Source organism: Herpailurus yagouaroundi, unplaced genomic scaffold (genome assembly GCF_014898765.1).
Source record: "Herpailurus yagouaroundi ecotype Mexico unplaced genomic scaffold, PumYag 198, whole genome shotgun sequence".
NCBI classification, from domain to species: domain Eukaryota; kingdom Metazoa; phylum Chordata; class Mammalia; order Carnivora; family Felidae; genus Herpailurus; species Herpailurus yagouaroundi.
The window spans coordinates 21,061,498-21,087,384 of record NW_024412429.1 but is presented as its reverse complement, the minus strand read 5'-3'; the positions used below and the strand labels follow the sequence as shown (position 1 = coordinate 21,087,384).

At 36.2% G+C, this 25,887-nt stretch overlaps 1 protein-coding gene across 1 annotated transcript in view; it reads right to left on the bottom strand.

Annotated features, from left to right (window-relative positions):
• The window catches only part of EPM2A (EPM2A glucan phosphatase, laforin), a 79,909-nt gene that overhangs the window by 48,799 nt on the left and 5,223 nt on the right, over positions 1–25,887 (bottom strand). Inside the window, exon 3 of the mRNA XM_040448947.1 lies at positions 13,449–13,625. Within this exon, the coding sequence (XP_040304881.1) occupies positions 13,449–13,510 (62 nt within the window). The 5' untranslated portion in view covers positions 13,511–13,625. The remainder of the gene's footprint in view (positions 1–13,448; positions 13,626–25,887) is intronic.

Sequence of the window (25,887 nt, the reverse complement as noted above, 5' to 3'; positions counted from 1 at the left end):
ATGACCAAGCGGAAGAATTCCCCTCAGAAGAATCTCCAGGAAATAACAACAGCTAATGAGCTGATCAAAAAGGATTTAAATAATATAACAGAAAGTGAATTTAGAATAATAGTCATAAAATTAATCGCTGGGCTTGAAAACAGTATAGCTGACAGCAGAGAATCTCTTGCTACAGAGATCAAGGGACTAAGGAACAGTCACGAGGAGCTGAAAAACGCTTTAAACGAAATGCATAACAAAATGGAAACCACCACGGCTCGGATTGAAGAGGCAGAGGAGAGAATAGGTGAACTAGAAGATAAAGTTATGGAAAAAGAGGAAGCTGAGAAAAAGAGAGATAAAAAAATCCAGGAGTATGAGGGGAAAATTAGAGAACTAAGTGATACACTAAAAAGAAATAATATACGCATAATTGGTATCCCAGAGGAGGAAGAGAGAGGGAAAGGTGCTGAAGGGGTACTGGAAGAAATAATAGCTGAGAACTTCCCTGAAGTGGGGAAGGAAAAAGGCATTGAAATCCAAGAGGCACAGAGAACTCCCTTCAGACATAACTTGAATCGATCTTCTGCACGACATATCATAGTGAAACTGGCAAAATACAAGGATAAAGAGAAAATTCTGAAAGCAGCAAGGGGTAAACGTGCCCTCACATATAAAGGGAGACCTATAAGACTCGTGACTGATCTCTCTTTTGAAACTTGGCAGGCCAGAAAGAATTGGCACGAGATTTTCAGTGTCCTGACAGAAAAAATATGCAGCCGAGAATCCTCTATCCAGCAAGTCTGTCATTTAGAATAGAAGGAGACATAAAGGTCTTCCCAAACAAACAAAAATTGAAGGAATTTGTCACCACTAAACCAGCCCTACAAGAGATCCTAAGGGGGACCCTGTGAGACAATGTACCAGAGACATCACTACAAGCATAAAACATACAGACATCACAATGACTCTAAACCCATATCTTTCTATAATAACACTGAATGTAAATGGATTAAATGTGCCAACCAAAAGACATAGGGTATCAGAATGGATAAAAAAACAAGACCCATCTATTTGCTGTCTACAAGAGACTCATTTTAGACCTGAGGACACCTTTAGATTGAGAGTGAGGGGATGGAGAACTATTTATCATGCTACTGGAAGCCAAAAGAAAGCTGGAGTAGCCATACTTATATCAGACAAACTAGACTTTAAATTAAAGGCTGTAACAAGAGATGAAGAAGGACATTATATAATAGTGACAGGCTCTATCCATCAGGAAGAGCTAACAAGTATAAATGTCTATGTGCCGAATACCGGAGCGCCCAAATATATAAAACAATTACTCATAAACACAAGCAACCTTATTGATAAGAATGTGGTAATTGCAGGGGACTTTAACACCCCACTTACAGAAATGGATAGATCATCTAGACACACGGTCAATAAAGAAACAAGGGCCCTGAATGAGACATTGGATCAGATGGACTTGACAGATCTATTTAGAACTCTGCATCCCAAAGCAACAGAATATACTTTCTTCTCGAGTGCACATGGAACATTCTCCAAGATAGATCACATACTGGGTCACAAAACAGCCCTTCATAAGTTTACAAGAATTGAAATCATACCATGCATTTTCAGACCACAATGCTATGAAGCTTGAAATCAACCACAGAAAAAAGTCTGGAAAACCTCCAAAAGCATGGAGGTTAAAGAACACCCTACTAATGAATGAGTGGGTCAACCAGGCAATTAGAGAAGAAATTAAAAAATATATGGAAACAAACGAAAATGAAAATACAACAATCCAAACGCTTTGGGACGCAGCGAAGGCAGTCCTGAGAGGAAAATACATTGCAATCCAGGCCTATCTCAAGAAACAAGAAAAATCCCAAATACAAAATCTAACAGCACACCTAAAGGAAATAGAAGCAGAACAGCAAAGGCAGCCTAAACCCAGCAGAAGAAGAGAAATAATAAAGATCAGAGCAGAAATAAACAATATAGAATCTAAAAAAACTGTAGAGCAGATCAACGAAACCAAGAGTTGGTTTTTTGAAAAAATAAACAAAATTGACAAACCTCTAGCCAGGCTTCTCAAAAAGAAACGGGAGATGACCCAAATAGATAAAATCATGAATGAAAATGGAATGATTACAACCAATCCCTCAGAGATACAAACAATTATCAGGGAATACTATGAAAAATTATATGCCAACAAATTGGACAACCTGGAAGAAGTGGACAAATTCCTGAACACCCACACTCTTCCAAAACTCAATCAGGAGGAAATAGAAAGCTTGAACAGACCCATCACCAGCGAAGAAATTGAATCGGTTATCAAAAATCTCCCAACAAATAAGAGTCCAGGACCAGATGGCTTCCCAGGGGAGTTCTACCAGACGTTTAAAGCAGAGATAATACCTATCCTTCTCAAGCTATTCCAAGAAATAGAAAGGGAAGGAAAACTTCCAGACTCATTCTATGAAGCCAGTATTACTTTGATTCCTAAACCAGACAGAGACCCAGTAAAAAAAGAGAACTACAGGCCAATATCCCTGATGAATATGGATGCCAAAATTCTCAATAAGATACTAGCAAATCGAATTCAACGGCATATAGAAAGAATTATTCACCATGATCAAGTGGGATTCATTCCTGGGAGGCAGGGCTGGTTCAACATTCACAAATCAATCAACGTGATACATCACATTAACAAAAAAAAAAGAGAAAAACCATATGATCCTGTCAATCGATGCAGAAAAGGCCTTTGACAAAATCCAGCACCCTTTCTTAATAAAAACCCTTGAGAAAGTCGGGATAGAAGGAACATACTTAAAGATCATCAAAGCCATTTATGAAAAGCCCACAGCTAACATCATCCTCAACGGGGAAAAACTGAGAGCTTTTTCCCTGAGATCAGGAACACGACAGGGATGCCCACTCTCACCGCTGTTGTTTAACATAGTGCTGGGAGTTCTAGCATCAGCAATCAGACAACAACAGGAAATCAAAGGCATCAAAATTGGCAAAGATGAAGTCAAGCTTTCGCTTTTTGCAGATGACATGATATTATACATGGAAAATCCGACAGACTCCACCAAAAGTCTACTAGAACTGATACATGAATTCAGCAAAGTTGCAGGATACAAAATCAATGTACAGAAATCAGTTGCATTCTTATACACTAACAATGAAGCAACAGAAAGACAAATAAGGAAACTGATCCCATTCACAATTGCACCAAGAAGCATAAAATACCTAGGAATAAATCCAACCAAAGATGTAAAGGATCTGTATGCTGAAAACTATAGAAAGCTTATGAAGGTAATTGAAGAAGATTTAAAGAAATGGAAAGACATTCCCTGCTCATGGATTGGAAGAATAAATATTGTCAAAATGTCAATACTACCCAAAGCTATCTACACATTCAATGCAATCCCAATCAAAATTGCACCAGCATTCTTCTCGAAACTAGAACAAGCAATCCTAAAATTCATATGGAACCACAAAAGGCCCCGAATAGCCAAAGTAATTTTGAAGAAGAAGACCAAAGCAGGAGGCATCACAATCCCAGACTTTAGCCTCTACTACAAAGCTGTCATCATCCAGACAGCATGGTATTGGCACAAAAACAAACACATAGACCAATGGAATAGAATAGAAACCCCAGAACTAGACCCACAAACGTATGGCCAACTCATCTTTGACAAAGCAGGAAAGAACATCCAATGGAAAAAAGACAGTCTCTTTAACAAATGGTGCTGGGAGAACTGGACAGCAACATGCAGAAGGTTGAAACTAGACCACTTTCTCACACCATTCACAAAAATAAACTCAAAATGGATAAAGGACCTGAATGTGAGACAGGAAACCATCAAAACCCTAGAAGAGAAAGCAGGAAAAGACCTCTCTGACCTCAGCCGTAGCAATCTCTTACTCGACATGTCCCCAAAGGCAAGGGAATTAAAAGCAAAAGTGAATTACTGGGACCTTATGAAGATAAAAAGCTTCTGCACAGCAAAGGAAACAACCAACAAAACGAAAAGGCAACCAACGGAATGGGAAAAGATATTTGCAAATGACATATCGGACAAAGGGCTAGTATCCAAAATCTATAAAGAGCTCACCAAACTCCACACCTGAAAAGCAAATAACCCAGTGAAGAAATGGGCAGAAAACATGAATAGACACTTCTCTAAAGAAGACATCTGGATGGCCAACAGGCACATGAAAAGATGTTCAGCGTCGCTCCTTATCAGGGAAATACAAATCAAAACCACACTCAGGTATCACCTCACGCCAGTCAGAGTGGCCAAAATGAACAAATCAGGAGACTATAGATGCTGGAGAGGATGTGGAGAAACAGGAACCCTCTTGCACTGTTGGTGGGAATGCAAATTGGTGCAGCCGCTCTGGAAAGCAGTGTGGAGGTTCCTCAGAAAATTAAAAATAGACCTACCCTATGACCCAGCAATAGCACTGCTAGGAATTTATCCAAGGGACACAGGAGTACTGATGCATAGGGGCACTTGTACCCCAATGTTCATAGCAGCACTCTCAACAATAGCCAAATTATGGAAAGAGCCTAAATGTCCATCAACTGATGAATGGAGAAAGAAATTGTGGTTTATATACACTATGGAATACTACGTGGCAATGAGAAAAAATGAAATATGGCCTTTTGTAGCAACGTGGATGGACCTGGAGAGTGTGATGCTAAGTGAAATAAGCCATACAGAGAAAGACAGATACCATATGGTTTCACTCTTATGTGGATCCTGAGAAACTTAACAGGAACCCATGGGGGAGGGGAAGGAAAAAAAAAAAAAAAGAGGTTAGAGTGGGAGAGAGCCAAAGCATAAGAGACTGTTGAGAACTGAGAGCAAACTGAGGGTTGATGGGGGGTGGGAGGGAGGAGAGGGTGGGTGATGGGTATTGAGGAGGGCACCTTTTGGGATGAGCACTGGGTGTTGTATGGAAACCAATTTGACAATAAATTTCATATATAAAAAAAAAAAAAAAGATGTGATATCACACACACACAAATACACACACAATGGAATACCACTCAGCCATAAAAAAATAATCAAATATTCATTTGCAACAAGGATGGAACATAACAGTATGCTGAGTGAAATAAGTAAGACAGAGGAAAGGACAAACACCATACGATTTTACTTAGATGTGGAATCTAAAAAACAAAACAAACAAATAAAACATAACATAACACATAGATGAAGAGAATAGATTGATAGTTGCCAGATACGAGAGGGCTGGGAGGTGGGGTGAAATGGGAGAAAATTGTTAAAAGTGCAAACTTACAGTCATAAAATAAATAAGCCATAGGGACATCATGTACAGCATGGTGACTACAGTCAATAATACTGTATGTATGCTATGTAACTTTATATAGTGACAGGGGAAGCAAGATTTATTGTGGTGATCATTTCCCAGTGTATATAAATATTAAATCATTATGTTGTACACATGGAAGTCATGTAATGTCATATGTCAAATATGCCTCAATTTAAAAAAATTTTTTTAAATCATACCACTCAACTGATTTTCAAGTAGATGACTCTGGAACTGAAACGTGAGAAATCTTGGAAGTTAAGAGGATGCTTGAAAAGTAAAGATATGGCTCCAGGTCCATTATAAACAATTGTTATTTATTCCCAAGTTTCCAGTTATCTATGTTATAGAGATAAATAAATAGAGGAACAAAGAATACCATTATTTAGTTCTAAACTATGATAATTCTGAAATTTTATCCCATTTATATATGTATCTAGCTATGTGTTTCTGTGTGTATTATATATTACATATATACCTCATGTATAAATATATGTTCTATATTGTATGTGTTACTTATATATTATATGTTTTATATTTTCATATATATATTATGTGTTTTTTCAACCTATTATTATCCTTCTCAGATGTAAATATATACATGTAAAATGCAGGAAAAGCATGATTAAATTCAATATCAATTTATGATAAACAACTCTCAACAGATGGGTATTATATATATGTGTGTATATATATATACACATACACACATATATACACATACAAATATATATATATCTGAACATATATATACATATATCCACAAATATGTATATATATTATATACATATAAATTCCATGTAATATATATACATACATATATATATACACACACACTTAAGGATAATAACAAGTGGAATTATCTGAGAATTCAGTAGAATAGAGACTTCGATGTAAAACTAAGTTGCTTTAAGAAATATTTTGGGGGCAACTGGGTGGCTCAGTAGTTAAGTGTCAGATTTCAGCTCAGGTCATGATCTCACAGTTCGTAGGTTCACGCTCCACATTGGGCTCTGTGCTAACAGCTCAGAGCCTGGAGCTTGTTTCGGATTCTGTGTCTCCCTCTCTCTCTGCCCCTCGCTCGCCTTCTGTCTCTCTCACTCTCTAAAATAAATAAACATAAAAAAAATTTAATGAAGAAAAATTTTTAGATGTTTACTTATTTTTGAGAAAGAGAAGCGCAGTGGGGCAGAGAGAGAGAGAGAGACAGAGGATATGAAGCAAGCTTGTGCTGAGAGTGAGAGCCCAATGAGGAGCTCAAATCCATGAACCTGAGAACATGGCCTGAGCCAAAGTCAAACAACTGAATGAGCCAACCAGGCGCCCCTAAAGAAAAGTTTTTAATTTACCCTTTTTTGTATGAACTGTTTATGAACTGTGAGAATATGATTCATACGCATCCCCCATACAGCTATGATACTATATGTGAAGAAATACCTTTTTTAAATGCTGAAACATCCGGGACTCCTGGGTGGCTCAGCTGGTTAAGCATCTGACTCTTGATTTCTGCTCAGGTCATGATCTCACAATTCATGAGATCACCCCTGCATCAGGCTCTGTGCTGACAGCAGTGAGACTCCTTGGGATTCTCTCTCTCCCTTTCTCTCTTCCTCTCTCCCACTCTCCCTCTTCCCCTCTCTCTCTCTCAAAAAAAAAAAAATTGAAACATCTATATGGGGAGCAAAGACTCTCAGACTGAGAGGTGTGTCCCACACAGGTCCTCCTCATCTTTTCATGCAGAGTAGGGTAGCCATAGTGCCCAAGCTGATTGTCTGCTTCTGTTCTACTCAGGGAGACATGATCTACCCACATGCACACAGCTTGTGCCAACACTGTTATAGGATTAGAAGCTAGTAATGGCAGAGGAAACTCATACCCATCAAATTGAATAATCAACCTACTCTTTCCATTAATAAATGTGAACAACTAAAAATTTCCAGTTATATTTAAAACCAACAACAAAAGGGGCACCTGGGTGACTTAGGCAGTTAAGGGTCTGACTTCAGTTCAGGTCATGATCTTGTGGTTTGTGACTTCAAGCCCCATGTCAGGCTCTGGGCTGACATCTCAGAGCCTGGAGCATGTTTCAGATTCTGTGTCTCCCTCTCTCTCTGTCTCTCTGAGGTTTGGGCTCTGTCTCTCTCTCAGGAAAAAAAACAACAACAAATAACCAAACAAACAAACAAACAAAAATGTTTTGAAACTAATGACAAAAAAAAGAAAGGTCAAACAAGAAGAGAACAACTGATTCTGAAGGAAACAAGATAATTCCAGTAAGATAGGAGGACTTCAAATCATTCTTAATAGTATTATAAGAAAAACTCAAGAATATATCCATTCACAAACTAGAATAAATGAATATGCAATAAGGGAATAACAAAATAAGAGTCCATGAAAATTAAGAATACAATTATCAAAATTAAGGAAAAAAGTTAGTTGAGTTGGAAGAAATAAAATAAAGTCTCCAAAATTTAAATCAATAAAACCAAGAGGTGAAAATATTTTTTAAAAGTCCAGAATAAGATATAAATCCAAGATGCAGCAAAGGCAGTCCTAAGGGGAAAATACATTGCAATCCAGGCCTAGCTCAAGAAACAAGAAAAATCTCAAATACAAAACCTAACCGCACACCTAAAGGAACTAGAAGCAGAACAGCAAAGAAACCACAAAGCCAGTGAAGAAGAGAAATAATAAAGATTAGAGCAGAATAAACAATATAGAATCCAATAAAACAGTTGAACAGATCAATGAAACTAAGAGCTGGTTTTTTCAAAAAATAAACAAAATTGATAAACTCCTAGCCAGATGTCTCAAAAAGAAAAGAGAACCCAAACAGATAAAATCACAAATGAAAGAGGAGACATCACAACCAAAACCACAGATACACAAACAATAATTAGAGAATACTATGAAAAATTATACACCAACAAACTGGACAACCTGCAATAAATGGAAAAATTCCAAGATACTCACATACAACCAAAACTCAAACAGGAAGAAATAGAAAATTTGAACAGACCCATCACCAGCAAAGAAATTGAATCAGTTATCAAAAATCTCTGAATAAATAAGAGTCCTGGGCCAGATGGCTTCCCAGAGGAATTCTACCAGACATTTATTTTTTTTTTTTAATTTTTTTTTTCAACGTTTATTTTTATTTTTGGGACAGAGAGAGACAGAGCATGAACGGGGGAGGGGCAGAGAGAGAGGGAGACACAGAATCGGAAACAGGCTCCAGGCTCTGAGCCATCAGCCCAGAGCCTGACGTGGGGCTCGAACTCATGGGCCGCGAGATCGTGACCTGGCTGAAGTCGGACGCTTAACCGACTGCGCCACCCAGGCGCCCCCTCTACCAGACATTTAAAACAGAGTTAATACCTAGCCTTCTCAAGCTGTTCCAAAAAATAGAAATGGAAGGAAAGCTTCCAGACTCATTCTATGACGCCAGCATTACCTTGATTCCCAAACCAGACAGAGATCTCACATAAAAAGAGAATTAGAGGCCAATATCCCTGATGAACACAGATGTAAAATTCTCAACAAGATACTAGCAAACTGAATTCAACAGTATATTAAAAGAATTACTCACCATGATCAAGTGGGATTCATTCCTGGAATGCAGGGCTGGTTCAATATTTGCAAATCAATCAATGTGATACATCACATTAATAGAAACATATGATCCTCTCAATAGATGCAGAAAAAGCATTCGACAAAATACAGCATCCTTTCTTAATAAAAACCCTCAAGAAAGTCAGGATAGAAGGAATATACCTTAACATCATAAAAACCATATATGAAAACCCCACAGTTAATATCATGCTCAACTAAGAGCTTTCCTCCTAAGATCAGGAACACGACAGGGGTGTCTACTCTCACCACTGTTGTTTAACATAGTATTGGAAGTCCTAGCTTCAGCAAAGCAATCAGACAACAAAATGAAATAAAAGAAATCCGAATTGGCAAAGAAGAAATCAAACTTTCACTTTTTGCAGATGACATGATACTCTACATGGAAAACCCAAAAGACTCCCATGAGCTGCTAGAACTGATACATGGATTCAGCAGAGTTGCAGGATACAAAATCAATGTACAGAAATCAGTTGCATTTCTTAACACCAATAATGAAGCAACAGAAAGAGAAATCAATAAATGGACTCCATTTACAATTGCACCGAGACCATAAAATACCTAGAAATAAACCTAACCAAAGATGTAAAAGATCTGAATGCTGAAAACTTATGAAAAAATTTGAAGAAGACACAAAGAAATGGAAAAACATTCCATGCTCATGGATTGGAAAAACAAATATTGTTAAAATGTCAATACTACCCAAAGCAATCTATACATTCAATGCAATCCCAATCAAAATTGCGTGAGCATTCTTCTCAAAGCTAGAACAAACAATCCTAAAATTTATATGGAACCACCAAAGACTCCAAATAGCCAAAGTAATGTTGAAAAAGAAAAACAAATCAGGAGACATCACAATCCCGGACTTTAGCCTCTACTACAAGGCTGTAATCATCAAGACAGTGTGGTATCGGCACAAAAACAGACACATAGACCAATGGAATAGAATAGAGAACCCAGAACTGGACCCACAAATTTCATGGCTAACTAACTACTCTTTGGCAAAGCAGGAAAGAGCATCCAAGGGAAAAAGTCTCTTTAGTAAATGTTGCTGGGAGAACTGGACAGCAACATGCAGATGAATGAAACTGGACCACTTTCTTACACCATACACAAAAATAAACTCAAAACGGATGAGAAACCTAAACGTGAGACAGGAAACCATCAAAACCCTAGAGGAGAAAACAGACAACAACCGTTTGACCTCAGCCACAGCAACCTCTTACTCAAGGTGTCCCCAAAGGCAAGGGAAATAAAAGCAAAAATGAACTATTGGGACCTCATCAAGATAAAAAGCTTCTGCACTGCAAAGGAAACAATCAACAGAACTAAAAGGCAACTGACAGAATGGGAGAAGATATTTGCAAATGACATATCGGATACAGAGTTAGCATCCAAAACCTATAAAGAACTTACAAACTCAACACCCGAAAAACATATAATCCAATGAAGAAATGGGCAGAAGACATGAACAGACACTTTTCCAAAGATGACATCCAGACGGCCAACAGACATATGAAAAGATGCTCAACATCACTCCTCATCAGGGAAATACAAATAAAAACCACCCTGAGACACTACCTCACACTGGTCAGAGTGGCTAAAATTAACAACTCAGGAAACAACAGATATTGGCGAGGATGTAGAGAAACAGGAACCCTCTTGCATTGCTGGTAGGAATGCAAACTGGTGCAGCCACTCTGGAAAACAGTGTGGTGGTTCTTCAAAAAATTAAAAATAGAACTACCCTATGACCCAGCAATAGCACTACTAGGAATTTATCCAAAGGATACAGGAGTGCTGATTCATAGAGCCACATGTACCCCAATGTTTACAGCAGCACTTTCAACAATAGCCAGATTATGGAAAAAGCCTAAATGTCCATCAAATGATGAATGGATAAAGAAGATGTGGTTTAAATATACAATGGAATACTACTTGGCAATGAGAAAGAATGAAACCGTGCCATTTGCAGCAACATGGATGTAACTGGAGGGTATTATGCTAAGTGAAATAAGTCAATCAGAGAAAGACAGATGTAATATATTTTTACTCATATGTGGAACTTGAGAAACTTAACAGAAGATCATGGGGGAAGGGAAGGAAAAATAGTTACAAACAGAGAGAAAGGGAGGCAAACCGTAAGAGACTCTTAAATACAGAGAACAAACTGAAGGTTGATGGGGAGGGGGAAGGGGAAAATGGATGATGGGCATTGAGGGTTGCATGTAAGCAATGAATCACGGGAATCTGCTCCTGAAACCAAGAGCACAATGTATACACTGCATGTTAGCTAACTTGACAATAATTGAAAAAAAATTTCCTATCTAGTTCTGAGATGTTAAATTTAAAAAGAAAATGTGATATTCAACAAAAACAACAAAAGATATAAATCCAAGAGGTCCGAAATCCATCTAGGGAAGGTTTTTAATGATACAACAAAAACAATGAAGGAAGAGAAATAATCAAATAGTAGAAGAAAATCCCTTAGAGCCTAAGACACGACTCTTCAGCAATTGTGGTCCAGGAAAAATGAAAAATAACTCATAAACACATCCTCATTAAAGGTCAGAACATCTCAACAGATGCTTCTTTTCAGTTCTCTTCTCTGGATCCTCTTCTCTTTGATCACCAAATTGTATGGATCCACGGGCTTATTATTTTCCCTTATTTTCTTTTTCTCTGCTATATTTCACTCATTCACTAAATGATTCCATCTAAACTCATTACTTAGAAGTCACCCAGATAATGATAACCCCAATTTTATCTGTCCACTCCCAACCTCTCCATAAACATCCAGATATCAAATTGATTTCCTTTCTACAATCTAACCTACATTTCAAATGTAATATGCCAACAACAGAATTGTTATCTCAATCCATACTCTAGTCTTCTCATCTCGTCTTCCTCATCTCAATACACAGCAATACCATTAATCCAGTTCTTCAGACCATAACGCCATAAGTCATGCTTAACTCCTCTCTTCCTCATGCTCTGCCTCCAATCCATCAGCAAGGCCAACATCTAGCATGGATTTAAAAGAATGGTGTGTCCAAGAAGAACATGAATTCCCTAATACCATGATGAAATGTTATACTCATATTACCACTCACAACCCTGTTTGTATTATCTCTCTCATTCAAAGCAATACAGTTTTTTTATGTTTTTTTATTAATTTTTGAGAGAGAGAAAGAGAGAAGAGAGTGAGCAGGGGAGGGGCACAGAGAGAGGAAGACACAGAATCTGAAGCAGGGTCCAGTCTCTGAGCTGTCAGCACAGAGCCCAATGTGGGGCTCAAACTCATGAACTGTGAGATCATGACCCAAGCTGAAGTTGGACGCTTAACCAACTGAGCCACCCAGGAGCCCCAAAGCAATAGTTTTTAAGAAGATGAGAATGTCTCTCTTTGTCTATGATACAAACACTGCATGATCCACAGTAAATAGTATTTACGTGATATTTTAAATGTTGAATATTGGTTTCCATTTTTAAATCATCAAACTATAAAAGACTTACTTATATTTAGTAAATGAAGTGTAAATTCTATAAACCTCGAGAAGGTGAAAGTAATGCACAGTAGGAGTTAACAGGCGGAAGTAGATGTGGAGGAAAATATGGGGACAATAAATCCCTGACTTATGCAGCAGGAAATCAAGAGGCACGTCAAAAATGTATGGGTCAAGAAACAGAATTTTTATGAAGTCAAATAACAAAGGAATTTTTTAATGAGCTGGTAGGGATTGGCAGTGGGGAAAGAGAACAAATAGAAGTGAGCTAAATCTCTCTCATGCCACAGATAGGAAATAATAGCTATTTTTAAATTGATACATTATATGAATTGATAACACGATAGGAATATTATTTAAGACTTGGATTTAACCTCCAGAAAAACTAACCATAAAATCATTGGAAATAATTACTTCTGATGAGTGGAAACGAAGGAAAGTGTACTGAACCTTACTTTTTAGTTAGCAGCCTCATTAGTGTTTCAATTTTTATTATGGCAGATATTGCTGGCCTAACAATTACATACACAAAAAATAAATATATTATTAAATAGTATAGCAAATGATCACATCTGATCTAGTTTTATGTCTGTATTTACACATGTTTATCTGAATAAAACTTTATAAAGAGACACCAGTTTTTGTTTCACTGTTGGTCAGTAGCATAAAAGATATACATGCTGGTCTAGGATCCACTATGTAAGTACAAAGATTGGCCAACTACAGTCTGGTCAAAATATGTTGATGCCAGTTTATGTAATTAATAAAAGAATTCTATAAAAAGGATCCTTCACATCTAGAACCAGAAAAGCTCACACAATGATTCACTATAATTTATCTCCTTAAAGTACTGCAGGCCCACATGCCTCCCCAAAGGGAGACACTGCTGTTTTGAACACAGTAAACACTTCCATTGTCCTAATACTACCTCTCGTCCTACTTCTATGCTTATAAACATGGCACTATTTTTACCTTGAATAATGCATGGCTTGGTGGCCTGCAATATTAAAATAGAAGTCTGTTGTGTGCTTCATCTCATTGGTGTGCCCAGTGGCCTCAATCCAGTGTCCTATTGGGAGACAATAAACACCATCCACCAAGTTGTTTTCATTATAAGTATAGCAACGGTCGTGGTGAGGTCCATTGCCTGGAACAAGAAGAAATGACAAACAGAGAAATTAAATCAATGTTTTGCTTAAACAGCCACAAAGTAGCTGATGCAAAATTAATAGGAAGAAGAAAATAAATATAAAGCTGCTTAAACTATACATTTCAGTATCAACAAAAATAGGCTACAGTGAGGAGAGAAACAGAAAAAAAAATTTGTAGAGTTACATATAAATTTCACAGAGTTCTGTGCTTCCTTTGAATAAATGCAGATTTCCAGAAGCATATTAACTCTCAGACTTTTATGGTTACCTCTCACTGCCCTAACTGCCCGTTGTGAGTCATTTTACAGCCTTTTTATCTTTTGGTATGCAAATTCATAACTAAAATCAGCAATAAAGCATTTTAGTATCTCAAACAAATGAATTTTTTTAATAAATACATTAATAAATAATAAAACAAATGATCACATCCAACCTACTTTGCATGTAAATCAGTGGTTAGTACTATTTTCAGATGGGACACATAGTATCATAGAGATTAGCTACCTTGCCCAAGGTCATAAAACTAGTAAATGCAGCACCAGTAGCAAACTGATACTCCTAGTCCCCCATCTTTCAGGCTCCTGTTCAGGACCTTCATCCTGTTTTCTACCTACTTCACAAGCACCAGCACCGCCACCTTCCTTCCATTGAGTAAACCAAAAGAGACAGAGGTGGAAGAACATGTCTCTGAAAACACTATTTGTCTGTATCACATTCTGCCCAGTATCTACTACACTAGTAAACAGATCCTTTATTTCTATGAAAATTACAATTCATACATTACTTCTATTCACCCTTCTTATGTGACCACCCTATTTCAAATCATGCCTTTTCTTAAACAACCTAGTTTCCATATATTGTCTTTAATAAGAAAAACATGTAAGCAAAATAAACATAGGAATAAGTCACATTTGTTACAAATACGAAAATCTGACTCATTTGTTCTTTTCTCTCTCTTACAAAACATTTTACCTAAAGTTATTTGGCATAAAATGTCAAAAACAAAAAGTCCTTAAGTCATTGGGCAATTCTTTGGGATATAATTTCCACCCCCCAATCCAATATAAGGTACAAGACAGCTCCTTTAATAAATCATCACTGATCTTCTTAGATCAGACTTCTCTTTTTCTCTTGATGACTACAAGGAACTACACCAATTTCTCCTTTACCCCTGATATTTAATAGATGAGAAACAAACCATACTAGCAGCCCCATTTCTAAAAATATATCAAATAGAAATATAACAAGAGTAAAAAATGATATATAGAGATACATGTATTAACAATACTATTTTAATAGCAAACACTCTAAACTATGTAAGTTCATCTGTTCATTTTTCCACAAATACTTACTGATTGTCAAGTACACAATCCACACTATGCTAAGTCATGTTAAGGATTTGGGTATTTACTGTAAGAGCAATAAAAAAAAATGAAACATTTTAAGTAGGCTGGTAACATGACCAAATTTTTATTTTGAAAGTATCTCTCTTGTTACAGAGTAAAAAATTAATTCAAACGCAATGAGATTAAAGCAGAAAAAGTCCATTTAGGAAAGGACTTCATTAGCCCAGGCAGGAGATGATGAAATCCTGGAGGTAGAAAAGGAAAGGAGTGGGCAGATTCAGGAAGGAAAAGCCACAGGAATGGTGGATTAACTGGGTATGGGAGGTGAAGGAAAAAGGGACTCTAGGCTTCTGGCAAATATAACTCAATATATAGTTGTACCACTCATTAAGATGTGAAATCTGTAAGAGGTTGGAAGGGAAGATCACTAGTCTGGTTTTTGTATGGGCTTGAAGTGCCATTTAGATACAAAAGAAGCTGTCACATGCAGAGTTGGCATAATTGGTTTGACACTCAGACCAGAGATCTGAACTAGAAAAATAAGCTTATGAGTCATCGACGTGGCAACTGAGGCAAGGAGATAGATGAGTGACAAAGAAAAACAATATTGATGTAGAAGAAAAGGTTTCTAGAACAAAGTCTGAAAGCATCCCAACATTTAATAGCTAGATAGAGAAGGATAAGCTTACAAAGGATGTACAGAAATAAGTTGGAGAGAAAGACCAGGAGTGAGTAAATGAGGTGGAAAAACATGAATAAAACTGTAAATAGATACTAAAAACTGGGTGAAACTGGGTCTGACTGTTAAAGGTAGTTACATCTGGAGAATGGAGTTGGGATGGGGAGGACCATTTTACTCTAAATTATTGTGAATTCACTGGATTTGTCACAGACCACAAGTATTACTTTTTGGTTTAATAAAGGAATAATACCTATGGCTCCCACTGTTCAGTACAGTAGACTTACAATTTAAATATTACAAATTAAATAAATACAATTATTCAGGAGCTCAAATATACATAAATTAAAATATTCAAGAAAAATTATTTACATAACATCAACCACCTCATCCTTATAATTAATTTTTGGAAATACTCATTTTTACACACATATGTTTCAGGAGAAGTAACAAAACATTTCTATTTCTTTCACCAAGAAGGTATCAGTGGAGGCCACTAGAAAGCTGGGACTCCCACCATACTCAGTAGTAATAAGGTCAATCCCTTCAGTTGTCAATGGATGGGGAATCTGGGTAACAAGGCAGCACTCCCACCCTCCTAATGGAAAGTGTTAAAGGAATCCAGTTAAACCCAAAGATTTTAATAAAATCCAGAGTCACATTACATAATTCTCAAAATGGCCACATTTCAACAGAAAGTCATTCCTTACATCAAATATCACAAAGATCTCAAGCTAAATAAAAATTTTAAATACTTGAAAGATGCCAACATCAAAATGACAGAGATGTGAGAATTATCTGAAAAGGATTTTAAATTTCAACAACCCATTAGAACACATTTGAAACAAATGAAAATATTAGAAAGTCTCTGCACACACACATACACACACACACACACACACACACACACACACACACACACACACAAAACAGATGACGTAAAGAAGAACCAAATGGAAATTTTAGAACTGAAAAATATAACAATTGAAATAATAACCTCAGTGGATAAGCTCAAGAACACAATGGAGCAGACAAAAGAATCAGCAAGCTGCAAGACAACAGAAATTAATCAATCAAAGCAACAGAGAGAAAATAGACTGAAAAAAAGAACAGATTTAGAGACCTGTGGGACAGCTGGGTTGTTTCTAGGTTTTGACTATAATAAATAAAACTACTGTAAAATAAATAAAATTGCTGTATACATCTAACATTCATGCAGTTGAATCCTGAAAAGAGAGGAAAGTGTGTGGCTGAAAAATTCTTGAGAAAATAAGGTCTAAAATCTTTCCAAACTTGCCAATAAACATAAACTACAGATTCAAGAAGCTAAGCAAATTCCAAACAGGAAAAATAGAGAAATCCATGCCACTACATATCATAATTAAATTTCTGAAAACTAAAAACAAAGAAAAAATCTTGAAAGTAGCCAGAGAAACATAACAATTTAGGAGAACAATTCAAATGTGAGTAGGCTTCTCAAAAGAATGGCTAATGGACGATCTATAAACAGAAAAGAAATCACTGAACATCAGGAAGGATGAACAGAATAAGCAAATATAGGAGTAAAAACAATAGACTTCCCTTCTCCTCTTGAGTTTCTAACAAAAATTATAATGCTACCTGATATGGTTCTACATGTATAGAGAGGAAATATTTAAGACAATTCTATGAAGAAGGGGAAAAGGATAAAAAGGAAGGTAAGATTTCTCCACTTTATTCAAACTTGCAAAATAATGACACCATCAACTATAATAAGTTATGTATGTATGATGTATGTAAATAAAAATAAAATTCTAAAAAATGTTCAAATATGTACTATACATGGCATATAAAGGTAGGAAAAACACATGGGGAGAAAAAAAACAGAGAAAACTAAAATGAAAAAAATAAAATGACAAACTTAAGTCCTAACATAACCAATAATTACATTAAAGTTAAATAGGCTAAATACACCAATTAAAATAGAGTGGCAGAGTGGACTTTAAAAAAAAAAGAACCAATTGTATGATATCTAGAAGAAACTCACTTCAAATTATATACAAGATGGAAAGTAAAAGTGTTGCAAAAGATATACCATGTAAATATTAATCAAAAGAATGCAGAAGTGATTATGTTAATATTATTTAAGTAGAACCTTCACAGCAAAGAAAATTACTAGAGAGAAGGAAATTATCTGATGTTAAAAAAAACAATACTACACTGTTTAACTAACTTGAATTTAAATGAATAAAAACAAATCTTAAGTATCAACCTATCAAGAAGCTATAAGAATTCTAATGTGTATGTACCAAAAAATAGAGTTGCAAAATATGTGAAACAAAAACTAAGACCATTAAATGGAGAATAGACAAGTTGGGAATTATATTGGAAATTTCAACACTCTCTCTCAACAATTGATATAAAAACTAGGAAGAACATCAGCAAGGAATAAAATAACTCAACAACACCATCAACCAATGGAATTTAATTGACATTTATAGAACACACCACACAATAATAGCAGAATGCACATTTTCAAGTGTGCACAGAACATATACCAAGCTAAATCATATCCTGGACCATAAGATAATCTCAAAACTTTAGAATTAAATCACACAAAGTGTTTTCTCTGACCTCAATAGAATCAAACTGGAAATCAATAATAGATAATGGGAAAATATTCAAATACTTGAAAACTAATCAACATATTTCTAAATAATCTATGGGTCAAAAAGGAAATCTCAAAGGAATTAAAAATACATTGCAATGAATGAAAACTAAAATAGTATGTATCAAAATACTATGTGTGACATAGCTAAAGCAGTGCTGTGAGGAAAATTTATAGTCCAAAAATGCATACAGTAAAAATAGGAACAGTTTCAAATCAATTATCTAAGCTCCCCCTCAAGAAATTATGAAAAAAAGAGCAAAATAAATCCAAAGCAAATGGAAGTAAAGAAATAATAAAGATAAGAATGGAAATCAATGAAATTAAAAACAGAAAAACATTAGAGAAAATCAATGAAACAAAGAGCTGGTTTGTTGAAAAGATCATTAAGACTGGCAAACCTCTAACAAGACTGGCAAAGAAAAGTGAGAAAAGGCACAAATTACAAAAGAAAGAAAAGGGAGAAAAAAGAAAGGAAGAAAGAAAGAAAGAAAGAAAGAAAGAAAGAAAGAAAGAAAGAAGAAAAAGGGGACAGGAAGGGAAGGGAAGGAAAGGGAAAGGAAAGCAGAGATGTCACTACAGACTTTGCAGGAGTCAAAAGTGTAAGAGAATACTATAAAAACTAAAACACACATAAATTTGACAACTTAGATGAATTGGACCATCCTCAAAACACAAATTACCACAACTCACTGAATATGAAATAGGTAATTTGAATATTCCTATAACTCTTAAGGATATTGGATGCATAATTTAAACCCCCCAAAAAGAAGTTTCAAAGCCCAAGTAAGTGGTTTCAATGAATAATTCTACCAAATGTTTAAAGAAGAATCAATACCAATTCTATGCAATCTCAACATAGGCATGAAGAGAAAGAAAGAAAGAAAGAAAGAAAGAAAGAAAGAAAGAAAGAAAGAAAGAAAGAAAGAACTGTCCTTATTTGCAGATAACACAACTGTCTAGAAGAAAACCCCAAGGAAACAATAATACTAATTAAAAAAAAAAAAAAACTCCTAGAATAAGAGAGTTTAGCAAGATCACATGATATAAGGCAATTATGCAAAATAAACTTTATTTCTATATAATAGCAATGAACATTTGACAATTAAAATTAAATACAATACCATGCACTTAGGTATAAATCTAAGAAAAACATGTACACAATTTATATGCTTAAAACCACAAAATGTTAGAAAAGAAATCAAAGCAGATCTAATAAGTGGAGAAGCATACCATGTTCATGGATTGGATAACTCAACCTCTACATCTGATACAAAACTAATTCAAAATGGATCATGGACTTAAATGTAAACTTTCAGAAAAAATTAGGGGAAAATGCAATATTTAGGGCTGGACAGAGTTCTAAGACTTCACACTGAACACAATCCAAAAAGGAAAAATTTATAAATTTGATTTCATCAAAATTATATACTTTTGTTCTGCAAAAGACCTTGTTGAGAGAAAAATAAGACAAGTCCAGATTAGAATAAAATACTTGCAAACCATACACCCAACAAAGGACTAATATCTAAAATATTAGAGAACTCTCAAAACTCAACAATTAAGTAACAATCTAATTAGAATATGAGGAAAAGACAAGAAGTGGCAGTTCACCAAAAAAGATATACAGATGGCAAATAAGTACTTGAAAAGATGTTCAACATCACTAGCCTTAAGGAAAATTCAAATTAAAGCCACAATGAGATATCACTACACACCTATAAGAATTTTTTTTATTTTTATAAAAGAAAAAATAGGACATCAACTTCTATATACAAAGCTGGGAGAAATTGGATAACTCATACACTGCTAATGGGAATGTAAAATGGTACAATCACTCTGATAAAATGTTGGCAAATTCTTTTAAAAATTAAACTTGCAAGTACTATACTACCCACCTGTACTTCTGGCATTTATCTCAGAGAAACTAAACTTTCCTTCACACAAAAACCTGTAGAAGAATTTTTACAGTAGTTTTATTTATTACGGTCAAAACCTAGAAATAACCCAGATGTTCTTTAGTGTGTGAATGCTTTAACAAATTTGTGATACATCTATACCATGATTAGCCATAAAAAGGAATGATCTATTGATATGTGCAACAACTTAGGCGAATTTCCAAAGAATTATGTTAAGTGGAAAAAATGCCAATCTCAAAAAGGTATACATACTCTAGGATTTCATGTATTTAACATTCCTGAAATGAAAACATTTATAGAAACAGAGAACAGATTAGTGGTTGCCAAGGATTGGGGAGGGTTGGAAGGTTGGAGAGGAGGGGGAATGTTGTGGTAATGAAAATATTACCACTGAGGGAAACAATAAAAGTTACACGGGATCTTTCCCTATTACGTCTAACCGTCGCATGTGAATATACAATTACCTCAAAATAAAAGTGAATTATCTTTCCAGATTGGAGCTGGTCATTGCCAGTTATTCATAAGCATTAATTTAGTGTAAGTAAACATACAAATAGCTCACTAAAGTAGGATAAACTAATATGTTATTAGCAGAAAAGTGGGAAAGGATTGATTTAATGAACAATAAACACCTGTTTCCTGGGACCAAATTTGGCTATCATGTTATTTGTTCGTCAAGGCAAATTTGGTAAGTTAATATAAAATTATAATTATTATGCACATGTTATTTTATGTGAATCTATCCTCTTTGGAATTTGACTACTTTGAAGTTTTTATTTCTAGCACATGAAAATAAATTCTGAACCTAACACATAAATCTCTAATTCTAGCTAGTAATTCACCCAAATCAAATCTCTCTCATGCCCCATCTGTTACTACCTCAAAAGTTATTGGTGCATAAAGTTGTACAAACATGGTATAACCATTACCAACTCTTCAGCATTTTGAAATTCTGTTCTTATGGCACAAGTAAAACAAAATAAAACATAAAAAGTCTTTTTGCTCAGCGAATTGCCTCTTTAAGAGTGGATCCTGTTCCAGTTGAGCCCTTTGATAAATTACAATATGCAATGGTAGAAAATAGCTGAGCTGGGGGCCAGTGGTGGGAGACAGCTGAACTGCCTCATAGACTAGAGGACTCAGAGGCAATTAAAGGAGAGGATGGGGGGGGGGGGGAATGTAAAGGTTAAGAAGGAAAGGTAAAATGGAGAAAGAGGAAAGAGAAGAGACAGTTCAGGGGAAAGCTACGTAAGGTAAAGTGGATAGTCAAAACAAGCTGGTCATGAGAACACCAAAGGGCAGTTAAAGGCAAGCATTTTAATATTATTTTGAAGTTGTTTGCCCTCCTGTAACATCCCTCTCTTCTCTTCTTCCTCAACCCTCAAAATTATCTACTACATTCACACATGAATTTCTTATGTGGACAGAAAGAAGACAGTCCACTAAGAAAAATTTACTTAAAAACTGGATTCCAGGAGGGTAGAGTGGGAGAGAGCCAAAGCATAAGAGACTGTTGAGAACTGAGAGCAAACTGAGGGTTGATGGGGGGTGGGAGGGAGGAGAGGGTGGGTGATGGGTATTGAGGAGGGCACCTTTTGGGATGAGCACTGGGTGTTGTATGGAAACCAATTTGACAATAAATTTCATATATAAATAAAAAAAAACTGGATTCCTCGCCTACATTGAGTTCATGTAAAACAGGGCAACATAAGCAAGGCCACAAGAAGGTGCATCTGCTAAGCAGAGCAGAAGCAGGAAAGCAAACTCAAGGATGACCATGATGATGTAAACCTTCCCTGCTTCCACAGGCATCTTAGAGAGGTTCCAACCTCCCAAATTCACAACAACAGGGACTGGATAGAATCTGTAGTATATATGGGGGTGCCTGGGTGGCTCAGTCAGTTGAGCGCCCAACTCTTGATTTCAGCTCAGGTCATGATCCCAGGGTCATGGGATCGAGCCCCATGTTGGGCTCCATGCTGAGCATAGAGCCTGCTTAAGATTCTCTCTCTCTCTCCCTCTGCCCCTCTCCCCGGCTCACACTCTCTCTCTCTCTCTCTCTCTCTCTCCAATAGATTAAATAATTAAATAAATAAATATCAGCACCCACACACACACACAACAGAATAAAGTGTTAAGATATAAAACAATAAGATCTAATAAGAAAATGATACATAATACAACACTTACATAGAACATTTTTACTTCCAAGATTTTTGTCTTAGTTCATTAAAGAAATGCACAAATCTTAAGTGAAAAATATAAGTAGACAACATTTCATGCTACTGGCAAAAATAATGTTATTTGGCTAATGAAAGCTAGGAAATCAATGACTACCTGGGGATATGAAGAAATTTCTATACTAACTCAGGCACACAGACAAAACCTCATTCCTGTAGAACAATATTGCATTAAAATAATAGGAAGTTCATACAGTTAAGAGTGCCATACCTATAGTTAGAGCTGAAATAACATCTAAGAAAAATCCAGTAAAAAGCAATCCAACAAATTCAGGAAAGAACTCCAAGGGTTTTGATTAAAAATGATAATAACTCCAAACACAAAAAAGTGGCCCACTTAGCCATGATAAAAAACAGGAGTTAGACTTAGAGATATGAAAATGCTATTTGTTAAGGAGGCTAGAGTTTGGAGAACCAAGAAAGAAAATATCAAATGTGACAGGATGATTATGGTAATGAGTCAAACATCTGGCTCAGGTATGTATGTGTGTGTGTGTGTGTGTGTGTGTGTGTGTGTGCACACATGGGCACATGTGCATGTATGCACTTGTGTGTGTGACTGTCTTTCAAAGTAGAAAACTAAGGATTAATTATGATTCCTATTTTTATGGCAAATAGTAAGTTGAAATGTGGGGTACATCAATATCATCCTTTCTGTATATCTGGACATACAAACCTGTCCATTCCTTTTAGTCAAAAATGAGCCACTCACACTAAGACGTTTACTTGATGGAACTACAAGTCAGCAGGCTCACCCCTAACCTCTGCACATAACAGATCTGGCCTCACTAATAATCAGACTTAAGACCATTCATATATGCTTCCAATCCTATGAGATCATCAACAAAAGTCCTTGAGACAGTTGTTTAGTAGGTGGGTATGATGTGTTGGTCCCTTCACGGTGAGCTTGAGGTATACAGAAAAGGGGAGCAGCAGGAGTGATTAGCAAAGCTCAGCCTTGGGCCCACTCCCTGCCAAGCCTCCGGGGGGGACCTTTTAGGTAAAACTCCCAAAAGAGTCTTGACCAGTTCCAGCTAAGACTTTAAGGAAAAAAGTTAACACCTGCCAAGCCATAGAAAGCAGAAAACATTACAAGGGAAAACTTCCATGATTATAGAAAAATATAGGTGTGGGGCGCCTGCGTGGCGCAGTCAGTTAAGCGTCCGACTTCAGCCAGGTCACCATCTCGCGGTCCGTGAGTTCGAGCCCCGCGTCAGGCTCTGGGCTGATGGCTCAGAGCCTGGAGCCTGTTTCCGATTCTGTGTCTCCGTCTCTCTCTGCCCCTCGCCCGTTCATGCTCTGTCTCTCTCTGTCCCAAAAATAAATAAACGTTGGAAAAAAAAATTAAAAAAAAAAAAAAGAAAAATATAGGTGAAATGGAGGCTTACATCAAGCTAGGTTGAAGAAATATAACAGAAAAAAAAAAGAACTTACAGAAAAAGAAAAATTCAATAGTTATTTTCTTAAAATATTTACTAATAATTTAAGAGCTCCTTGTTATGAACTAAATTATGTTTCCCCCAAATTTGTATGTGGAAGTTCTAAAACCCTAATGCGGGCTGTATCTAGATATAGAGCCTTTAAGGAGGTAATTAAGGTTAAATGAGATCATAAGGGTGAGATCCTAAACCAATAGGACTCGTGTCTTTACAAAAAGGGGAAGAGACACCCGAGATCTCTCTCCATGCACATATAGAGGAAAGGCAGTGTGAGGATACAGTGAGAAGGCAGCCAACTGCAAGCCAGAAAAAGAGTTCTCACCAGAAACCGAATTTGATGGCTCTCTGATCGGGGACTTTCAGCTTCCAGAACCGTGAGAGAATAAACCTCTGTCGTTTAAGCCACCAATCTAGAATATTTTGCAATAGCAGCACGAGCAGACTAATGCATTCATACCCAAGAAATATCCTAGAGTTTAATACATATCCAAGTATTATTGAGAGCTTATGTATCCAGCTCTGTGGTAAACTGAGGTTGAAAAATGAAATTTAAAACACGATTCCCGATGAATGGACCCTTGTTAGTTACACAAAAGTTACACAAAGCAATTAGTGAATGAAACAAAGCTACCTTAAATTATGAAAATAATTGTAAAACCATATGACGAAATACTAACACATAAACGAAATATTCAAGAATGGCAAACAGGCCTCCTTTCCAATGCGATTTTCAATGGATGGTGACTGAAATGTTATGTTAAGATATATTTTAATGGGCAACTGGCCCACTGGGAAAGAAAACTATGGCAGATTTATGATGTGCACATGGATGTGCAAGACTGAAAAGTGGAGACGGCTGTATCCGCGTGGGCCAGAATTACCAAGAAAGGGTTTGCAACTGAGGGGATGGCTCTCAAGTTGTGACTGACAACAGGGTATGTTCTGGATACATAACAGAGAGGACAGCAATGTACGAATGAGTATGATTCAAAGCAAGAAGTAGATAGCAACAAATCTGTTTATTCCAGTGGGTAGAGTGACAACACAATATAGACTCAGGGGGTTGATCCTACTTACCAAATTCTAAAGTAAGCACAGTAAAACAACTGACTTGAAAAAGCAGAGAACAGAACTACCACTTCTCTAGCCATTAGTTAAGAACTCAGATTTTTTTCTAATGCAGAAGATTTACACTAATTAGGGATTCATGATGACACACACATCTCAAAATGGGAAGCATCTCAAGGATTGAAGCCTTTCTTGAAAAGTATCCCAAACAATGGCATAACCAGGCAATTATACTTCCATTTAAATTTAAATATAATAACAGAGCTCTCCTTCTTATAAAATTTTTAGGGAAAATCTAAAACTAAGATTGTTATTAACAGGCTTGACTCAAAGCACCAAGACTGAATTATTAATAATTCATTCCATGTGATGATAGTCTAGAGCAAAGCCAAAAGATTTGACCATCTGATTTGAAGTGATCAAATCTTTTGGTAGCTAATTATGCCTTGACTCAAGGGATTAAACAAGCAGATCAGCATATTAAAATGCTCCATCTCTGCATAATTGGATATATTTTCTGGATATTGCATTTACTTTCTGTGTCACATGCAGAGATGCTTATTCATGTGTTTAATAAATTTTTTCTTAATTGCTCTAATAATTTTTAACGTTGATTTTCCCACTGTCATTTCAACAATTTTTATGGTAGTGTCTAGACTTTTGCTGTTTGTAAATTGGCAGGTCAATTTTTCTCACCATAGCACTCCCAGAATTGAGTAGAAATTTTATCGTGTTTCATCATCTGAACACAAATCCAAGTCACTCTAAAAATAGAGGAAGCATCTATATTAGTATTAGACTCCCTATGTAGAAGAATATGCTTCCAACCAGATTTCACCCGTTTGTTTTTCATAGCTCCATGCCCACTACAAAAGCTCCTGGGCCACCTCGTGTACTTTAAGACAAATAATGTTGAGGCAGA